The sequence below is a fragment of the Suricata suricatta genome, chromosome 12 (assembly GCF_006229205.1).
Source record: "Suricata suricatta isolate VVHF042 chromosome 12, meerkat_22Aug2017_6uvM2_HiC, whole genome shotgun sequence".
Classification (NCBI taxonomy): domain Eukaryota; kingdom Metazoa; phylum Chordata; class Mammalia; order Carnivora; family Herpestidae; genus Suricata; species Suricata suricatta.
In genome coordinates this window covers 30,703,543-30,721,946 of record NC_043711.1, presented here as the reverse complement: position 1 = coordinate 30,721,946, position 18,404 = coordinate 30,703,543, and the positions used below count along the sequence as shown (strand labels likewise).

At 45.4% G+C, this 18,404-nt stretch overlaps 1 protein-coding gene and 1 long non-coding RNA gene across 2 annotated transcripts; one reads left to right on the top strand and one right to left on the bottom strand.

Moving 5' to 3' along the window:
* Positions 1 to 604: 604 nt before the first annotated feature.
* PSMD6 (proteasome 26S subunit, non-ATPase 6) lies at positions 605 to 16,279 on the top strand. The gene is made up of 8 exons (XM_029918193.1): positions 605 to 749; positions 1,456 to 1,661; positions 5,184 to 5,329; positions 5,580 to 5,799; positions 5,906 to 6,014; positions 11,544 to 11,712; positions 15,915 to 15,992; positions 16,091 to 16,279. The coding sequence occupies exons 1-8, from the start codon at positions 605 to 607 to the stop codon at positions 16,185 to 16,187; spliced, it is 1,170 nt and encodes a 389-aa protein (XP_029774053.1). The 3' UTR covers positions 16,188 to 16,279.
* On the bottom strand, positions 9,835 to 18,172 carry LOC115274744. The gene is made up of 5 exons (XR_003901227.1): positions 17,801 to 18,172; positions 17,603 to 17,669; positions 16,899 to 17,021; positions 16,362 to 16,452; positions 9,835 to 11,029 (listed from the first exon to the last, which is right to left on the bottom strand). It is a non-coding gene; the product is annotated as an uncharacterized LOC115274744 (long non-coding RNA).
* Between the last annotated feature and the right edge of the window lie 232 nt (positions 18,173 to 18,404).

Below are 18,404 nucleotides of genomic sequence, written 5' to 3'. Positions count from 1 at the left end.
AAAACGTTAGTGTTGTATTATGGAATTCGGGGTGCCATTTCCTTAGACTAGAGGAAAGAACGTGGGTTTTGCAGCTGTGGACAGAGGTTTTAACCGTAGCATTGCTGAATAGCTGATACACAACCTTGCTCAGGCAGAGTATGGATGCCACAAATTTTGGTGTTTGTTTTTATTGTTACTGCTATTCAGGTGGTGTTGGTGTTATTGATGGCGGTGGTGGTGATGATGATATTTTCAAACATTTCAAAAGATTGCCAGCGCCTGTCACTTTTGAACGGGATGAAAAGTAGACTAGCTAAAAAAGGAGCAGGGGAGAGGTTCAGAAAAAGGAACTTGGCATTTGGGCCTCTAGCATACTGTGACTCTGGAGGCCGAGAGCGAGGGATAAGCCTTATGTATCCACGTGAGGGCGCCCGCGCTCACGCCGGGTGAGGTGTTCCGCAGCGCGTCCAGCAGAGGGCGCCGCTGGCGGAGGCTGAGCCGGGCCCGGAAGCCGGGCCGGAGGCTGCCGGGCGCTCTCGCCGACTCCTCCCGCTTCCGGTGTCGCAGCCGCGGGTCAGCGCCGATTTGCCGTCCGCCCTCAGCAGCTGCCCCGGCCGCCGAGATGCCGCTGGAGAACCTAGAGGAGGAGGGTCTGCCCAAGAACCCCGACCTGCGCATCGCGCAGCTGCGGTTCTTACTCAGCCTGCCCGAGCACCGCGGGGACGCGGCCGTGCGTGACGAGCTGATGGCGGCCGTCCGGGACAATAGTGAGGCCCGCGCGAGCGCCGAGTCAGCGGCCTAGGCCCGGCCGGCCCGGGCTCCGGGACCCGCGGGCCTGTACCCCGAAGGGGCTCGGGGGGCCCTGTGAGGGGCCCCGCAGACCAGGCTTGCCTTCTCGGTGTCTGGGATCTCCTGTCGCGGGGGTGGGGGGCCCTCGGGGCCCTCCTGCCCTGCTCTCGGAGGGGTCTGCGTGCGGGGCGGCCCTTCCCGTCGGAAGGCAGCCCGGGGGGGCGGGGAGGCGGGTGCCGAGGTGCCGGGCTGCGTGCCAGGCAGACGAGAAAGCCTCGGGACTTGCGGTCCTTGGCGGCAGGGCCTGGGCCGGGGCTGTCCTGCAGGAGGGGGAGTCCAGGGTCGCGGAGCCGTGTCTCGCAGGCGGTGGCCCTGGGCTCTGTGGCCTTACACAGGCCTGGAGGAGTGTGTGTACAAACTGGCTCCTTTCTGCTGCTTGGAGGCTTCTTTCGGGACAGAGGCCGTCAGGAGGCAGCCAGGATCGCCCTGGGCCCCGCCAGCCCCGGCCGCGATGCCGGTCTCCCGGCTGCACACAGTTACGTCCCGCCAAGCCTTCCCGGGGATCGCGAGGAGAGTGGCGGGCGAGCCCCCAGGGCGCGGGCGACAGGAAGAGGAGGGTGGGCACGGACGCGAGGGTCGCAGGGGCGCGCGCTCCTAAGCCGCCTGCCTCTTTCTGGCTCTCAGACATGGCTCCTTACTACGAAGCCCTGTGCAAATCCCTCGACTGGCAGATGGATACGGACCTGCTCAATAAAATGAAGAAGGCGAATGAGGAAGAGCTGAAACGTTTGGACGAGGAGCTGGAAGATGCGGAGAAGAATCTGGGAGAGAGCGAGATCCGGGATGCCATGATGGCGAAGGCCGAGTACCTGTGCCGGATAGGCGACAAGGTGAGCGAGGTGCTCCCACCCACCGCCTTATAGCTCAGATGAGCACTGGTCTAGGTTAATCACGTCTCGTTTACAAAAGTAACTTCCTTTTTTAAAATACAGAGTTGGGGCGCCTGGATGGCTCAGTCGGTTAAGGGTCTGACTTCGGCTCAGGTCATGATCTCACAGTTCGTGGGTTCGAGCCCCGCGTCAGGCTCTGTGCTGACAGCTCAGAGCCTGGAGCCTGCTTCGGATTCTGTGTCTTCCTCTCTCTCCGACCTCCCCCTGCTCATGCTGTCTCTCTCTGTCTCTCTCGCTCTCTCTCAAAAATAAATAAAAAACATTTAAAAAATTAAAATACAAAGGTAATGCCCTTAGCTGGCCTAGTGAATGAGCACAAGAGCGAGCGAAGGTTTTATTGCTGCGCGCTGTCAGGTGTGGATTCTCTCCGTGCGGGAAACGCGAAGTGCAGGTGCAGACACTTTATACAAAAATGGGGTCGTTCTCAGCAGTGCACATTTCTTACCTTGGTTGGAAAGCATCGGCTCTTCTCCTGACCTTAAAAAATTATTCTTTATGTAAGTAATAGCCTCCTTATAAGAAACTCAACGTTACAGTTAATGTTGAAGTTCTTTTTGATTTTTCTTTATTCTTTCCCTCCTGAAAGGTAACCTTTTTAGTTCTTTATTGCAGCCATGTAAATGTACCTGGAGGAATTGGGTAGTATTATGTTTTTAAAAAAAAAAAAAACTTAAGGCACAGGAGTGGCGCATCTGACTTAGGCTCAGGTCATGGTCTCATAGTTCGCGGGTTCGAGCCCTGCATCAGGCTCTAGCTCGGAGCCTGGATGGAGCCTTCTTCGGATTCTGTGTCTCCCTCTCTCTCTCTGCCCCTCCCCTGCTTGCATTCTGTCTCAATCTCAAAAAAAAACATTTTTAAAAATTCAAAAATAAACTTTTTAGGGCCGCCTGGAGCACGTGACCCTTGCTCTTGGGGTCGTGGGTTTGAGCCCCCGTAGAGATTACCTTAAAAAGTTCTTTTAAATAAGCGAGATCTTGGCGTACTCCTGTTGTCCTGTAGCCTGTTGTCGTGTAGACTTTCTCGTAGGCATTATGTCGTGATCTTTCCATGTTAAGGAACAGAAGTCTTGCTCATTCCGGGTAACTGCCAGCTGCTCCTCCGTTGTAGGGCTGTGCCAGACTGTCTTCGGCGCTTCCGCCAGTAGTGGACGCGTATCCTTTTCCGCTGTTGATGCTCGGTGAGCCTCCTTGTGTATATACGCTCATGCTCTCTCTCGAGTTTTCTCTGGGAAATGAAATTCTGGCACAAGGAAGGAGTTTTGTCTTCCTGTGTGTGGCCGTTTCTTCCCCATATCAGGCCGCCTGATTTATTCTTTCCTCTCGGTGCATGAGAGGAATGCCTACAGGTATTAGAGGTTTTGGATTTTTAATTTAGCAGCTGTGTTAATAGCGGGTAGGAGGATGGGCTTTGAATGCCATTAATTTTAAGCCGTGCGTCCTGACGTGTTTAGATGACAGATGTGGCATCAGTATAAAAAAGTGTGATCGTGTGGGTTCTTGGATCAGATTGCCTGGGTTAGAGTTCTGGTTTCAGTAATTACGATTTACTGTACCCTCCATTTCCTCATCTGTAAAATGGGGATAAGGACGGTTCACACTTAATGAGGATTAAAGATGGGGACAGAGAGCTTGAATATTATATGCTAAGAATTATTGTTATTTTAGGTTTAAAATAAGTTATTTCTTACTGTAAATTTAGTATCTGGTCACTGTAAAAATTTGGAAAATTCACAACAGTCTAAAAATAGCTAATAGTTTGTGTGGTTGTCTCCCTTGTGGGAGGTGGTTTGGTTTTAAAGAGGATGCATTATTGCACGTGAAGGAGAGACTCCGCGGTTTTGATTCTGGCCTTGAGTTTCAACAAGGACCGGGGAGAGTCAGCGTCAGGGGTTATACATTGGTGATGGGCTCTTACCGTTTTCCGCATTTACTAAGCAACGTTTTTTGTTTCTTCCCTCCTGTTTACTCTCATTTTAAAAAAATGTATATTTATTTTGAGAGAGGGAGAGCGTGAGCAGCAGAGGGGCAGAGAGAGAGAGAGAGAATGAGAATGAATCCCAGGCAGGCTCTGCATCGGCACTGTCAGCACAGAGCCCAACTCTGACCTCGAACTCATGAGCCTTGAGATCATGACCTGAGCCAAAATCACGAGTCGGTCACTTCACTGAGCCACCTAGGTGCCCCTACTCTCATTGTTAATGTAAGATATACTCTTAGTGGATTTTTATTATTCACTGTGCACTGACTACAGTCCTTATTCTTCATGGAGCTCATTCTGTTACACTTGTGTTAGTGGAAGCTCTTCCAGGTTTCCTGGTTTGACATCTCCTTGGTCATCCTTATTTTCTCATACAGGATGTTATAGGCTCACCTGTTATTTTTATTTTCCAAACCTGGAATCATCGGTTCCTCAGGGTAGGAAGGGAGTTGTACATAGAAACCAAGATCTGAGTGCCTGCTGTGCCCATTACTGTTGGCTAGCCCCTATTAATTTATGAGGTGTAACTTACAATTATATAAAACCAGGCCAGACACATACTAAGAAGTACCAAGTAGAGGGGCGCCTGGGTGGCTCAGTGGGTTAAGTGGCCAACTTTGGTTGAGGTCATGATCTCAGGGTTCATGAGGTTGAGCCCCACATCGGGCTCTGTGCTCTCAGGACAGCCCGGTTTGGATCCTCTGCCCCTGCCCCTCCTGTGCACATGCTAGTGCTCTCTCTTTCTCAGAAGTAAACATTAAAAATCAAAGTATCAAGTATAAACAAATGATTTTATTCATGTTTGAGATTTTAAAGCAATAGAAACATTTTAGGGGCACCTGCATGGCTCAGTCGTTGAAGCGTCTGGCTCTGGACTTCGGCTCCAGTCATGATCTCGAATTTAAGCCCCGCCTGGGGTTTCCAGCTGGCGGTGCAGAGCCTGCTTGGGATTCTCTCTCTCCCTCTCCTCTGCCCTCCCCCAGCTCGTACTCTCTCTCTCTCTCAAAGTACATAAATTTAAAAAACAAAGCAAGAAATTTTACTATGTATTGTTTTAGCGTAAAATTGTATAAATACTCCTTTGTATTCTCATAGTTGATGATTAAGGGAAAGTTTTCATCGCCTTTTGAGTAGTGTGATAATTTTCAATAAAGAAGGATTCTATAAATAAGGGGGGAAATACTGAAAATGTGGAGCAAAGAATATCGAAACAGTTGTGAATAAATTGTGAATATTTTTCTTATGTTATTTTTTATAGTGTTAAATATGTGGGCGGCATGTTAGATGTGTTTTTATGCACGTGGGGAGAGCAGTATCGTGAGCCCCCATGCAGTCCTCACCCCCTCTCGACACTGAGGTTTATGGCTGTCTTATTTTACCCCACTCCTGCCTGTTCCTTTCACCCCTTGTTAAGAAAATTCCAGACAGCTGGTAGCTTTTGAAACTTTTAACTTTTCCCACCTGTTGTCTTGGTTCTCTTGACAGGAGGGTGCTCTGACAGCCTTTCGAAAGACGTATGACAAAACTGTGGCCTTGGGTCACCGCCTGGATATTGTGTTTTATCTTCTTAGGATTGGCTTGTTTTATATGGATAATGATCTCATCACACGAAACACAGAGAAAGCCAAAAGGTACTTTTTAACGACGGGGAGATACTCCCTCTTGGTTTTGCTATAAATAAGACATATGTAAGAAATTTGCCTCTTTTACTTACAACTAGTAAATTTGGTCAAATAATTTAAGTACTTATTTAGTAAAATATTTTCTTTAACTATTTCCTTTTGACCCAAGTTGTGGTTTTCTCTTTGAAAATAACACAAAATGAATAAAAAGTGGCCTTGTCTATTTCCAGATTGTGACCTCACTATTTTTTATTTATAGCTTAATAGAGGAAGGAGGAGACTGGGACAGGAGAAACCGCCTAAAAGTGTACCAGGGTCTCTACTGTGTGGCTATTCGTGATTTCAAACAGGCAGCCGAGCTGTTCCTCGACACAGTTTCAACTTTCACGTCTTACGAGCTTATGGATTATAAGACCTTCGTGACTTACACGGTCTACGTCAGCATGATCGCCTTAGAAAGACCGGACCTCAGGGAAAAGGTAACGCCTGAGTCTGTAATACTCCTATTTAAGAATTACTCCCTGCTTTTCTAACTTAAGTACCCAGGAAAGCACACATTTGTGTTTGTTTCTCTTTCATTTGTAGGTGATTAAAGGAGCAGAGATCCTGGAGGTGTTGCACAGTCTTCCCGCAGTCCGGCAGTATCTGTTTTCCCTCTACGAATGTCGTTACTCGGTTTTCTTCCAGTCCTTAGGTGAGGATGGAGTTGCTCACGTCGGCTGTGTGTCTTCGTCTTAATCCCGATCCGGGATGTGGGTGACGAAGAGGATTGTTCGCATATGTTAAAACGTGCTGCGCAGGCAGCTGCAGGTCTGGTCAGTGTGGCTGATGTCTTGCCCTGTTGTTCAGGGCTGGGGTTAGCAGACTGACCTGTTTTTATGTGGCCCAATAAGCAGCATTGATGTTCACCCTGTTCAAGGTTTAAGAACGTTTCTTAAAGTTGGTTTATTGTGAGAGAGTGCGCATGTGCGAGGAGGAGGGGGAGAGAGAATAATACCAGGCAGGCTCCGTGCCCAGCACAGAGCCGGACGCAGGGCTCGGTCTCTGTGAGATCATGACCTGAGCCAAAACCCAGTCAGTCGCCTGCTTAACCAACTGAGCCACCCAGGCGCCCCGTTAAAAATTCTTTTTTAAAGAACAAAGACTGTGACAGAGGTTTTGTGCCTCAGTGGCCTCAAAACATTTACTCTCTGGCCCTTTGCTGAGGAAGTTTGCTAGACCCCGGGTTTAGAGTTGTAAGGGGTGTAAGCGTGAGCATGTAGTCACAAGTATTGCGTTTTATGGGGAAGCATGTGACGGAGTCCTTCGTTTCCTGTTGGGTTAATATTAATTGAGCCTTGAATTCAAAAGTGAGTTATTCTTTATACAGTATGTAAGTCTTTGTGCTGATCTGCCAGTCAATTTCAAGGTCTGTAAGTTGAGAAAATATCCTTTTGAAAGTACCTGTGGCATTTCTACAAAACTAGTTTAGTGATCCTACCCAGTGTGCTTGCTCTTCCTGTTGTCCCCATTCCTTCGTGGTCATTTGGTTTGCTCAGTGAGGAGCACAAATTACTAACATTAAAAAAACTGCCTTGCCCTGCATCAAGTCAACCCAGAGGTCTTTCCTAAATGATTTTCCTGAAACTTGAAGAACTTGGCACTGATACGTTTTCTTGTTTATGTCGCAGATTCCAGAAAGTATTTGGTTACATAGATAGCCTTCGCGAGCATTGTTAAGGGTTGGGTGGGGCTGGAAGTGGGTTTTGGCCCGATGTTTATGGAGGGCTTTCTCTGTGCATTAAAAGTTAGGCTGCTTTGGAGAACTCGTGCAACTTCCCCCGTGTGACGTGGGAGCAGGGCCTTCGGCTGCGTCACCTGCGCGGCCTCGTCTTGCAGACTCGCCGGGTGTGTCTGCACACAGGTCGTAGTGCGGAACTACCGCTCTGCCTTTTTGATGCTTGTGGGCCTCCTGGTCATTATTTGTGCTCAAACGTGGGGCCTTTCCCTTCTTCCTTAAGTCAGAATGAATCCCTTCCCTGCGTTCCTGAGGAGCTCTTATTTTATGCCCCGTCCTGTTTTTTACAGAGCTATAAACTATATACTATAAAATTCGCCCGTTTCCAGGGTAAAATTTGGTGGCTTTATTGACAAAGTTGTGCAGTCATCATTAATTCCTCTGCATCTTCACCCTGAAAGGAAATCTGTGCCCACTGAGCGGTCACTTTCCATTCCTCCCCCAGCTACCACTAATCTGTCTCCATGGATTTGCATATTCCTACTCTGACATTTCATATAAATGACATCATACATATGTGGCACTTGGTGCCTGGTTTTTTTGCTCATTTCGTGGGTCATCCGTGTTGGGGCATATATACACCAGGGCCCCACTTAGTTTTACGGCTGAATGAGACTCCCTTGTATGGAGAGAATACATTTCTAAAATCCCTTCATCAGTTGACGGACATTGGGTTGTCTCTTCCTTTGTGGCCGTGACAGGCGTTTGTGTGTGTTTTGTGTAGACCTATGTTTTCATTTCTATTGTGTGTTGATATACTTAGTAGTGAAACTCCTAGGTCATAGGGCAACTCTTTGATTAATTTTTCAGCAGCTGCTAAGCTGTTTTCCTCACATCCAGTACTTGTTACTGTGTGTTTTTGATTATGGGCATCTTAGTGGGTGTGAAGTGGTATCTGGTGTTTTTGACATTTTTCTGACTGACCTCTCTGATGTTGAACTTGTGTGCTTATTGGTCGTATGCCCCATTTTTAAAATAGCACATTACGTGGTTCTTTGTTGCAGTTTATCCCTTCTGCTAACTAGAATTATTGGGAGATTGTTTTTCGTTTCTTTTTTTTTTTTCTTGTTTGTTTTATTTTTGAGAGACAGAGAGACAGCCAGCTAGCAGGGGAGGGTCAGAGAGAGAGAGGGAGACACAGAATCTGAAGCAGGCTCCAGGCTCTGAGCTAGCTGTCAGCACAGAGCCCGATGCGGGGCTTGAACCATGAATCCTGAGATCATGACTTGAGCCAAAGCCGGACGCTTAACCGACTGAGCCACCCAGGTGCACCCCATTGTTTCTTTTATTTTTTTAGTCTTCATAATGAACTTGACAACCAGTACATTGCCTGTATATTATTGAGTGCTCTGTGCAAATGTCTGTTGCACACTATCCTAGTGTATGAAATTGCTGACTTTGGAAACTGAATGGTTAAGGTATTAACCTCCTATGCTCCCCATCCCTGATGGCACTCTTTTTTTTTTTAATATAGTTTATTGTCAAGTTGGTTTCCATATAACACCCAGTGCTCATCCCAACAAGTGCCCTCCTCCATGCCATCACCCATTTTCCCCTCTCCCCCACCCCCATCAACCCTGTTTGTTCTCAGTATTTAAGAGTCCCTTATGGTTTGTCTCCCTCCCTCTTCTTAACTATTTTCTCCCTCCCGCTCCCCCATGGTCCTCTGTACAGTTTCTCCTGTTCCACTTACAAGTGAAAACATATGGTATCTTTCTCTGCCTAATGACACTCTTATTTAAACTCTGGAGATAACAATTTTTATCTCTACCAAATTGATACCTTTCCCACATACTTGAGAGGCTGAAGACAGGAAGGTTAAATTTGCTTTTGTGACAAAGTCATTATTTGTACCATTTCGTCACTCTAGCATAGTGAGACATGTAGGGGATATTGGGTTTGGTGAGTCTATTTGCTGCTCCAGATGTTCAGAGTGTTTGCGCTCTGAAATAGTTTGTTTGAAAAAGGAAACTGCATCTTTTTCTAGGTAATATGCGATTGTTTTTAAAATTAAAAACACAAAATCCTATCCCCAAACCCATACACGTGTTCACTCATAAAATTCTTCCAGAGAGAACCATTTTATCTGTCTTTCCAAATCTTTTATTCATTCAAATGTACTGTAAGAAAGGGAAAACAACATACCAAAAACCAAGGTTGTACATATGCCTGGAGAAATTTCAAACAGTGTCATTTAAAAAAGAACAAGTCTCTGCCTAACTGCCAGGGTCCTTTCTCTAGACGTGTTTGCTGCTGTCAAGTTTCCCATGTGTCCTTCAGGGACATTTGTCTCCAGAGATACAGGCACGTGACACCACCATTAAACATATGTGAGCATATTTTACATGCTGTTTTCTCAGTAGCTTTTTTTTCCCTCTTCACAGTATAATGTGAATATCTTTTCATGTCTCTATAAAAATAGTTGGTCATTGAGTCAGGGTTTGTGAGTACTGTCATGTATCAGACGCTGCACATGCAGCTCCTTGGAGATTCTGGTTACCCTTTTAAAAGACCCATTTCAGTGTGTTGGGTGTGTTATAATTCATCCTCTACTGATAAAAAATTATGCCGTTTACAGTTTTCTCCTGTTGTGAGCAACTTTGTTTTGAATGTGCTCTTAAATTCATTTTTTCTATTGCCACTTGTTTCCTTAGGAAAAAATCCAAGAAAGTGAATTTTATCAAGTATAAACACAGTGCATCTGCATCACTGTTGCCCTCCAGACATATTGTGCCAGTTTATACTTACACAACTTTTTTTTATTGACGTATAACTGAAATACAGTGTCAGTTTCAGGTGTACAACATAGTGATTTGACATTTATATATACATTGTGAAATGATCACCATACAAATCTCATTACCATCTGTCACCAAAGTTAATACATTACTGACTGTATTCCCTGTCCCCATGATTTATGTATAAACCATTTTTACTCTGTATTTACGTCATTTGAAGAGAGGCTGTCCCCTTACCCTGGTACTCTTAGCCAGTCTGAGGGGAGGAAAATAATTTTATCCATTTCTTGCTTGTTTCCAGGGACAGTTTTTATTTAACTCTTCAGTCTTCTTTAAAATGGCATCTGAATGATAGAAGATGTTTTGTTAGGCTTATGGATGTGACCCATCCCAACCAACGTTTTTCTTCTCTTACTCTTCCCTAGGTTTTCTTCATGTATTTTTCAGTTTTATTGAGATATGTATATAAGCTTAAGCTCTACAACATGACTTGATATTGATGCACTTATTATTCATGAGGAGAAGCATGATCTTGTTTTAGGGCCACTGACTTCCATGTTGCTAACCTGTGTGTTGCCTCACTCATCCTGCTCTCCTTTGATGTGGGCCAGCCTTTGTTCTCTTGAACAATACCACACCTTTGTTTCCCCCAGACCTACGACCTTCTCCTTTGTTAGCCCCCACAGTGCCTGCCTCAGATTTGGTCCTTGCTCCTGTCTCTATCTGCATTCTCTCATCAAGTACATCTGGATGGCACTGATTTCCAAATTCATGTCCCCAAAGGACTCCTGTGTTTCCAGTGCATGCCAGACCCATGCCTAAATGTGTCCTTGGCCTCTTCACTTGGATGTCTGATAGGTGAATCCACAGGAACACAGTGAATCTCCCCTTCCCTGCCCCCTCCAAAAACCTCCCAAACCAGGAAACAAAACATTCTCCAGGGATTTGCATCTTGTGAAAGCCAGAAACAGAAGTATAATGTTGATTTTTTGGTCTCGCTCACCTTCCCTCTCCCCGTAGTTGTCTCTGTGCTGTTGTATTCTGAATCTCCTTTCTGTTCTGGGGCTGAGGTCTGCTCTCCCTGCCTTGCCACTTCTCCGTTGATTGGCTGCTTCCTCAGAGGGGTCCCCTGTCTGCTGCAAACCACTGCAAGACCTCCTAGTCACTGTTGTATCCACTTTCTTACTATTTTGTCTGTTTGTTTATTTTTGAGAGAGAGAGAGAGAGAGCTTGACCAGGGAGGGGCAGAGAGAGAGAGACAATCAAGCAGCCTCCAGGCTCTGAGCTGTCTGTCAGCATAGAGCCTGGTGCGGGGCTCCAACTCAAAAACCTTGAGATTATGACCTGAGGTAAAGTCAGATGCAAAACTGACGGAACCACCCAGGCACCCCTCGCTCTTTTATTTTCTACACAGCCTTTATTAGTAAGAATGTCTTGTGTATTCATTTATCTCTACTCTTCAAAAACTTAGTTTCTGTGGCAGCGGGGATCTGGGCTTTTGGTTTACTGCCATATCCTTAGTCTTCAGAGCAGAGATACATATAGTTAGGTAGTAAAATAATTGTGTTTGTGTGGATTGCTCGTCAATATCTGTATGTATTTTACCACTCTTGGTGACTTCTCAGAGCTCTACAATCAAGGCTGTTCTTATGTTACAAATAATGTTTTCTGGTTTCTCTCTGATAATCTGTCATCTTACTCATTGCAGCTGTGGTGGAACAGGAAATGAAAAAGGACTGGCTTTTTGCTCCTCATTATCGATACTACGTGAGAGAGATGAGAATCCATGCATACAGCCAGCTGCTGGAGTCCTATAGGTCATTAACTCTTGGCTATATGGCAGAAGCCTTTGGTGTTGGTGTGGAATTCATTGATCAGTAAGTTTACATAACGTTTATGGTAATGTTATATGTCCACTTGTACATTTTCTCCATTGACATTGCTTCCCTCAATTATAAAGAAAAAGTTTTTCTGTAAATACTGTCAAAATAATCATCTGTCATTTCTGCCTTCATGACATGCCCCTTTTGTTAACGGATGGGGACGTGGCGTGGTGGTGAGGACAGTGATTTTGCACAGGCTGTTAGGACCAGTGGCTGTCACAGTAGTGCTGGGCTCCTCCTCTGTGGACTGCACGGGGGCTGCAGTGGTGGCTCCAGTGTCTCTCAGGTCTCACACTAACGTCCTGCTTTCTCTTGTAATGCCTTCGTTTTTTGGGCTATTGCTGCAATTCTGGTCACATTAGTTGTTAAAAAATGGGACTCTTAGTCCTTGAATCAGTGATTCATCAAATACTTGCTTAACCATTATTCTGTGGTTGGCACGGTTTCAGGTCCTTGTCATCCTGGACACGGGGAGAGCTAGCTCGTGAGGAACTCCATACGTAAGGTGCACGGAGATAGAAATGAATCTGCGGAGATCATGGAACAGGACGGTGTGCGTGGCTGCAGTGGGGGGGGGCGCTGTGCTTAGTCAGGCACACATTTTTGTGGGGCCTGGTAGGCCCTGGTCTGAAGCTTTGGTTTTAATCAAGGTCCTGTGGGGGCCTCCGGAGGATCTGAAGCAGGAGAGTGACGACGTGGTTTCATGCTGTGTCTCGCACAGACTGCAAGGGGACAGGGAGGCTAGTTGGGCTGTCGAGTACAGTAGCTCATGGAGGAGACAGGCGGTGGCTTGGACGACACATTCAGAATCTGTGCTGTCCTCTGGATCGGTGCTTCCCAAACACAAGGGTTATAAATGCTGGTGATGGTTTGCGGTGGCCCACAACGATAAAGGTGGTAAAGTTAAATCATGCTATATTTCATTTAAAAAAGAACATTCTCTTTTTAGGGGTTTGGTTTTTCTCATTTATTATGAAGAATTTCAAATATGTAGGAAACGCTAAGGAGTTGCAGTGTTGATTTGTATAATTAACACTGTTGTATGTGGTTTACTCTTTATCTGGGCATCCTATGTTTCAGCCACTTCATGGTAAGTTTTAGACACCAGGACTTGCCATCCCTAACCGCTTCAGCGTGCATCTCAGGATTTGTTTGGAGGCTTGTTTGGAGGTAATGTTCACATGTGGGGGAGAGAGACACGTCTTCAGGAAGCCCTAAGCTCCTCTGTTGAGCTGCCACTATCAGAAATCCCCTGATGAAGGAAGAATCCTTTGAAAGAAAAAAAGGCAGTGATCGTTTCGTTTGCATTTTAAAAATTATCCTTACCAAAATAGAAGGCTGGTATGCCTAGATTGGTTTTGGGTCTGTGAAATTCAACTGGTAACGATGGCCCAGGAGAGTTGGTTCCTGGAATGGGGGCTGGCTGTTACGAATGTGACTTTCAGGACTCACTGGAAAGAGTGGCTTACTGAGGTGAGCGGTGCATGCAAAACCAGGGTTGGCCTGGCTGCTTTTGGTTCTGCTGAAGAGCTATGTGGCCTCGGTCTGATTCTGCCCCTTCCTAAGTTTCTGAATTGTGCCTTGGAGGTGATCCAGCCTTTACTACTTGGGGGCTATTTGAGGCCCAAAATGAAATTTTGAAGGTGCAGTAAAGCGGCAGGAATGTGCCATGTAGACACATTTACGTCACTATGATGACCCGAATTCTAGGTGGTGTATTTCAGACAGTATTTGACTGTATTTTTCCTTCATGCTTTCAGACCAGCTCTAAAGACAAAATTTGTATGTACACACAGCTCTAGTTGTTACCTAGGAAAGTCTTGTTTCTGACATCCGATTCATATCTGGGTTTTTCTGGGTTCTTTTTATTCCTGCCTTTAAGAAGGGTCTGCGTTTTAGAAGTTTAACAAAATTCTGGGTCACCCTTCCACTTCGATATTGTTGGAGAATGGGCAGGGGCCATTATTTTAGTCAACACTACTCTGTTGACAGGTTTAAGGGTAGGACACCATTATGTGTTGATAGGTCTTCTGTTTGAAACCTGGAATGTAAATCTGGTTTTTAGGCTATGTGTTCAGTAAGTACTCAGCTCATCATGCCTGCGTGCATTCTGTGTTTGAGTCCCCATGATCGGGCTTGGGGGAATGCTCACGGCTGGGAAGATGAGTCAACTGGGCTGGGTCTGGTCGGCACAGAGATGAGTGGTTTGGGTCTAAAGCAGGGAAATGGGACTTGAATGGAAACTCAGGGCCTTAGGAGTGAAGCCGTTTTGTTGTAACCAGCAGGGAGGCTGTGCCCCGCTTATTCTCAGGGCCTATGGTCGGAGTGAGCATCCCTAGGAGTCCGTGTGTGTGACTGAAGTGCCTGAGAAACAGCCCCTCCACAGATGGCTTCCTGTGCCCCTTTAGACTTGATGTCATTGCGTTTTTAAGATGCCTCGAAGAAGGTAAGGAAAAGGAGGCTTTCTCAGTGGAGGAAATAGCACCAAAAATATAGAAGCGTGTTTGTGAAAGCTGTTTAAGAGTGGAGACAAGCAGTGTGTTAAATGCCAGGCTGAGGGGTCAGTGGGGTCTCATCCACCAGTCTGGCCACCGGTAAGTGAGGTGCTGAAGTCTGGGGGTCATGCGAGGGGGAAGCAGCTTAGGCCTCCCCGGTCAGGCCCCAGGGTTGAGTGGTCTGTCCTGACCTCAGCAGAGAGCATCCTGGGTGCGACCATTAAGGTGGCCAGTGGTCAGATTGCGTGTTAGTTTCTCTCTGGACCGCTGCCCCAGAGTCAGAGTTGTGGATGGGTTAGCAGCTGCCTCTGGAAATGGAACCATTGGGATCAGACAGCTTTGAGGGAGAGTGAGTTTGCTACCTGACTGTGTTCTGCTAGTTCAAATTGTAGCTTAAATTCTTCCCATAGCATATCTTTTTCATCTTTGAAGCTCATGAGATTTTCCAAAATTATATATTTTCTTATTAAAAAGCTCAGTTCTTTCTCTTAATAGCAAGATACAATCATTCACTAAATAATTCTTTTGCATAGATTTTTTTTGGACACAGCTAATGCAGAAGGCAAAGTGGGTCTTGCACCACTGACCACTGCAGATAGTTATACTTGATACTTTTAAAGTACAAATCCAAGTAATACACTTTTTTATCTAAGTATACTGGTTGCTCTTCCGTACGTGTGAGACCTCCCTCAGCACTGCATTATGCTTGCTTCTCCCCGGTGTGGTGGCGCCACAGCTTTGATTTGCATTTTTAAAGTTGATCTTGTGTATATAACTTTGCCCACTTGTCTGGTTTGGGGGGGGGTTCCCCTAATCGACACTGCCAACATCTTCTGTCCGTGTCGTCGTTTACTTTGTGACTTGGTGTTGGTGATGGCATCCTATGTAGAAATTGTCTTTACATAGCCAGGTTTATCGGGTTTTTAAAGAGAGTTTCTGGGATTTGTCATCATTAGTTGCCCAACACCACTCTCAGCCAGCCTTTACAGGTGGATCTGAAATGGCACTTTTGTCAGAGATTTGTTAAGGTTTAGTCTCTTTTTTGTTGGTGTTCATGTGCTTGGATCAAGATGTTTTATCCTCTCAGAGAGTAATCTGTCATTTTGATTTATTCTCTGGGGTAGCATTGTAAAGTCTTCATAGAGCTTTTGGACATTTCTACGCATTTGCTTTTCTCTCGGTGTTGGTAGGTGATCTTCATTGCTAATGCTTCTCCTGTCTTACCATGTTCTAGGTAGCTTAAATAGCTTAAATTGAGGGTCATGACTGTATATAGATAGTCTGTTGTGACAAAGGTATTTCTGACCAGTGTCATCCGTGTGCGTTCCTGATCCTAATTTAGCCTGGCATATTCTTAGGTCTTAAAAATGGCAGCTTTTGTTCAGCTCCATGCTTAGAAGGATTTTGAAAATCCCGAGTATCATCTGCTCTTGTTTTCATCAGGTGCCCCCTGCTCCTTCCCAGCCCTCTACTTCCAGGCTTTTCTCTGAAGATTTAAAGATGTGCTTATGAGTAATTTCATTCACTCAATATGAAATTTCTCATTGTTGCCGATGAGCCTGCAGTATGCCAAGAGATTCTCGGCTGCTGCATCTTCAGTAGCTCAGGCTGGACGTAAACTAAATGGCACCCTGAGAGACAGAACTTAGGGTACTCTGTATAAGGCTCACACTAATGCCTTTTCCCCCCTCTGGATTACAGGGAACTCTCCAGGTTTATTGCTGCAGGGAGACTACACTGCAAAATAGATAAAGTAAATGAAATAGTGGAAACGAACAGGTACTGTGAAGTTTGTGTATCTTTAAAAGTAGGTCAGTGACTGTTGTTACGGAGTTGTGACTGGTAAATAATTCATTTTTTCTTGAATTTATTTATAGACCTGATAGCAAGAACTGGCAGTACCAAGAAACTATCAAGAAAGGAGATCTGCTACTAAACAGAGTTCAGAAACTTTCCAGAGTAATTAATATGTAAAACCATGTAAACAAAGGATTTCCTTCAGAGATAAGAGTTCTTTACTATGTGCCCACTCAAATAAATACTGGATTGTTGTTTCTTTCAAGTTACTTTTTTGTGGTCTTGTAATATTACAGTAATGCCACTTTTAAAATAAGGATACATACTTTAGAAAGAAGAGAACGAACATACATGGGGTGCCTCCGTCGGTTACTCGTCTAATTTCAGGTCGTGATCTTGAGCCTCTTGTTGCGCTCTGCGCGGACTGCTTGGAAGTCCCTCCCTGTATGAAAACAGAGTACACATCCGCGTAGTCAGTAACTAAGCACAGTGTAGCCCATGGAGTGCATCTCCGGCTTCCCCCAGAAATGAATGATCACAGAAGAGAGGAGGTGACTCCTTGGGAGGGGGCGCCCCATAACCCTGGATTCCAGAGTACCAATCTCCTGCAACACTGATTGACTGATTACAAAAAAACCAACCTATGGCAGTGTTGGCAATGCAATCTGTTTTCCCCAACAAAGCCCCACACTAAGGAAAACAAAGTTGTTCTATGTTTTTTTTTTTTTTTTAAATATAACAAACTCTGAGTCAGATGGGGAGAAGCGCTAGGAAAAACAAAATAAAACCAGGTAAAGGAGACAGAGTGAATTGGGGCGTGAAGAGCTCTCCTGTGGGGTGTCACTGAAGGCCTCTAAGGTGACAATTAAATAAAGAACATGCAAATACCTAGGAGAAGAAAGGTGGAGAATCACTGGAGGTTTTAGGCAGAGAGATGGCCCGATTTAACTTGACTTTGGAAGTGTCGCTGGCTGATAGTGGTGGCAGGGTCAGTAGAGGGAGCCAGATGTGCTGAAAGACACGAACAGGAGGAGAGGGTGAGTCACTGAAGATCTGAAGCTTTCTGAAGTCTGAGTTGAAATGGCTTTTTACTGTAAATGGGACAGGAGAGAAGTATGCTGTTTTAATTTACACTGTTTTAGTTACACACTGATCAGACTGATTCAGTAACAGGAAAAAACATCTCAATCGATGGTAAGTAATCTGACACAATTCAACATTCATGATAAAAAGGAGAGCAAACCACAATAGCAAATGTTGGAAAATCAAACCGCATACTTAATGGCAGTGTGTTAGAAGTAGGACCCTACCTCTGGTCGGTGTGGCCATGTGACCGGAGCTGGGCTCCAGGGGAAGTGCACGCCTGCGGCCGCGGACCGGGCGTGGCAGCTAGTAAACTGCTGGACACGCCCCCCGCATTTGAGAGCATCCTCTTAAGGTTTTACAAACAAGCATTTTTGGAAATCCGTTAACAATGAGCACTATACTTTCTTGAAGAAAACGTGAACTGAATTACTATACTCTTAACCCATGATTTAACAAATCAGGACAATTTGTTAAATCCAACACCTTGTAGTCCATTGAGAACTTACTGTGTTCCTCGTGTCCATTTAAAAACTAGAATTCTGTTCTTAGCAGATTGACTCGTTGCAGTTCATGCTAGCAGGGGAAAAAAGGATTGAAATGTCAGTTTCTTAAAATAGCCCTTTTCCTCGGCTCCCACGTCTAGACCACCATGCCTGACGTGATCACAGGGCAGTGCTGGCTTTGCCTTCGAGGCCTAGACTTACCCTGGTCTAGAGAGAGAGTTCTCAAAACGCTTTCTTTTCCCGGCTTGCTTTAAATGTCCTTGATTTTTCTTTCACGACTGCATAAAATTAGTAGGTGAGGATGACTGGTAAGATAGGCTAAAAGAAACAAATGCTATCCATTCCCAGATCAAGATAGGGAATGTGAAAACTCCAGGAGGTGATAGCTCTAGCAGAATAACTTACCTTCTGATGAAGGAAATGATAGTTTTGAGGTGAAGGGGTCAATTTTTTCCTTTTGTTCTTCTAAAAAATATATGCTCATTGCAAAAAATTCAAGATCCTTAGTGGGGGGGGTGATTCCTGGGTGGCTGGGTTGAGTGTCCGGCTCTGGATTTCAGCTCAGGTCATGATCTTGAGGTTTGTGGTTTTGAACCCCGACTTGGGCTCTGAGCTGACAGCACGAGTCTGCTTGGGATCCTCTTCCTCTCTCTGCCTCTCCCAAAATAAACTTAAGATTCTAAGGTGAATTGCCTTGTAATTCCACCCTAGAGACCGCTCCTATCACCATCTTGATGCTTTCTCCACTTTTATCGGGTGCACATGTAGTTTTTAATATAAAATTGGACCCTTTGTTACATACTGT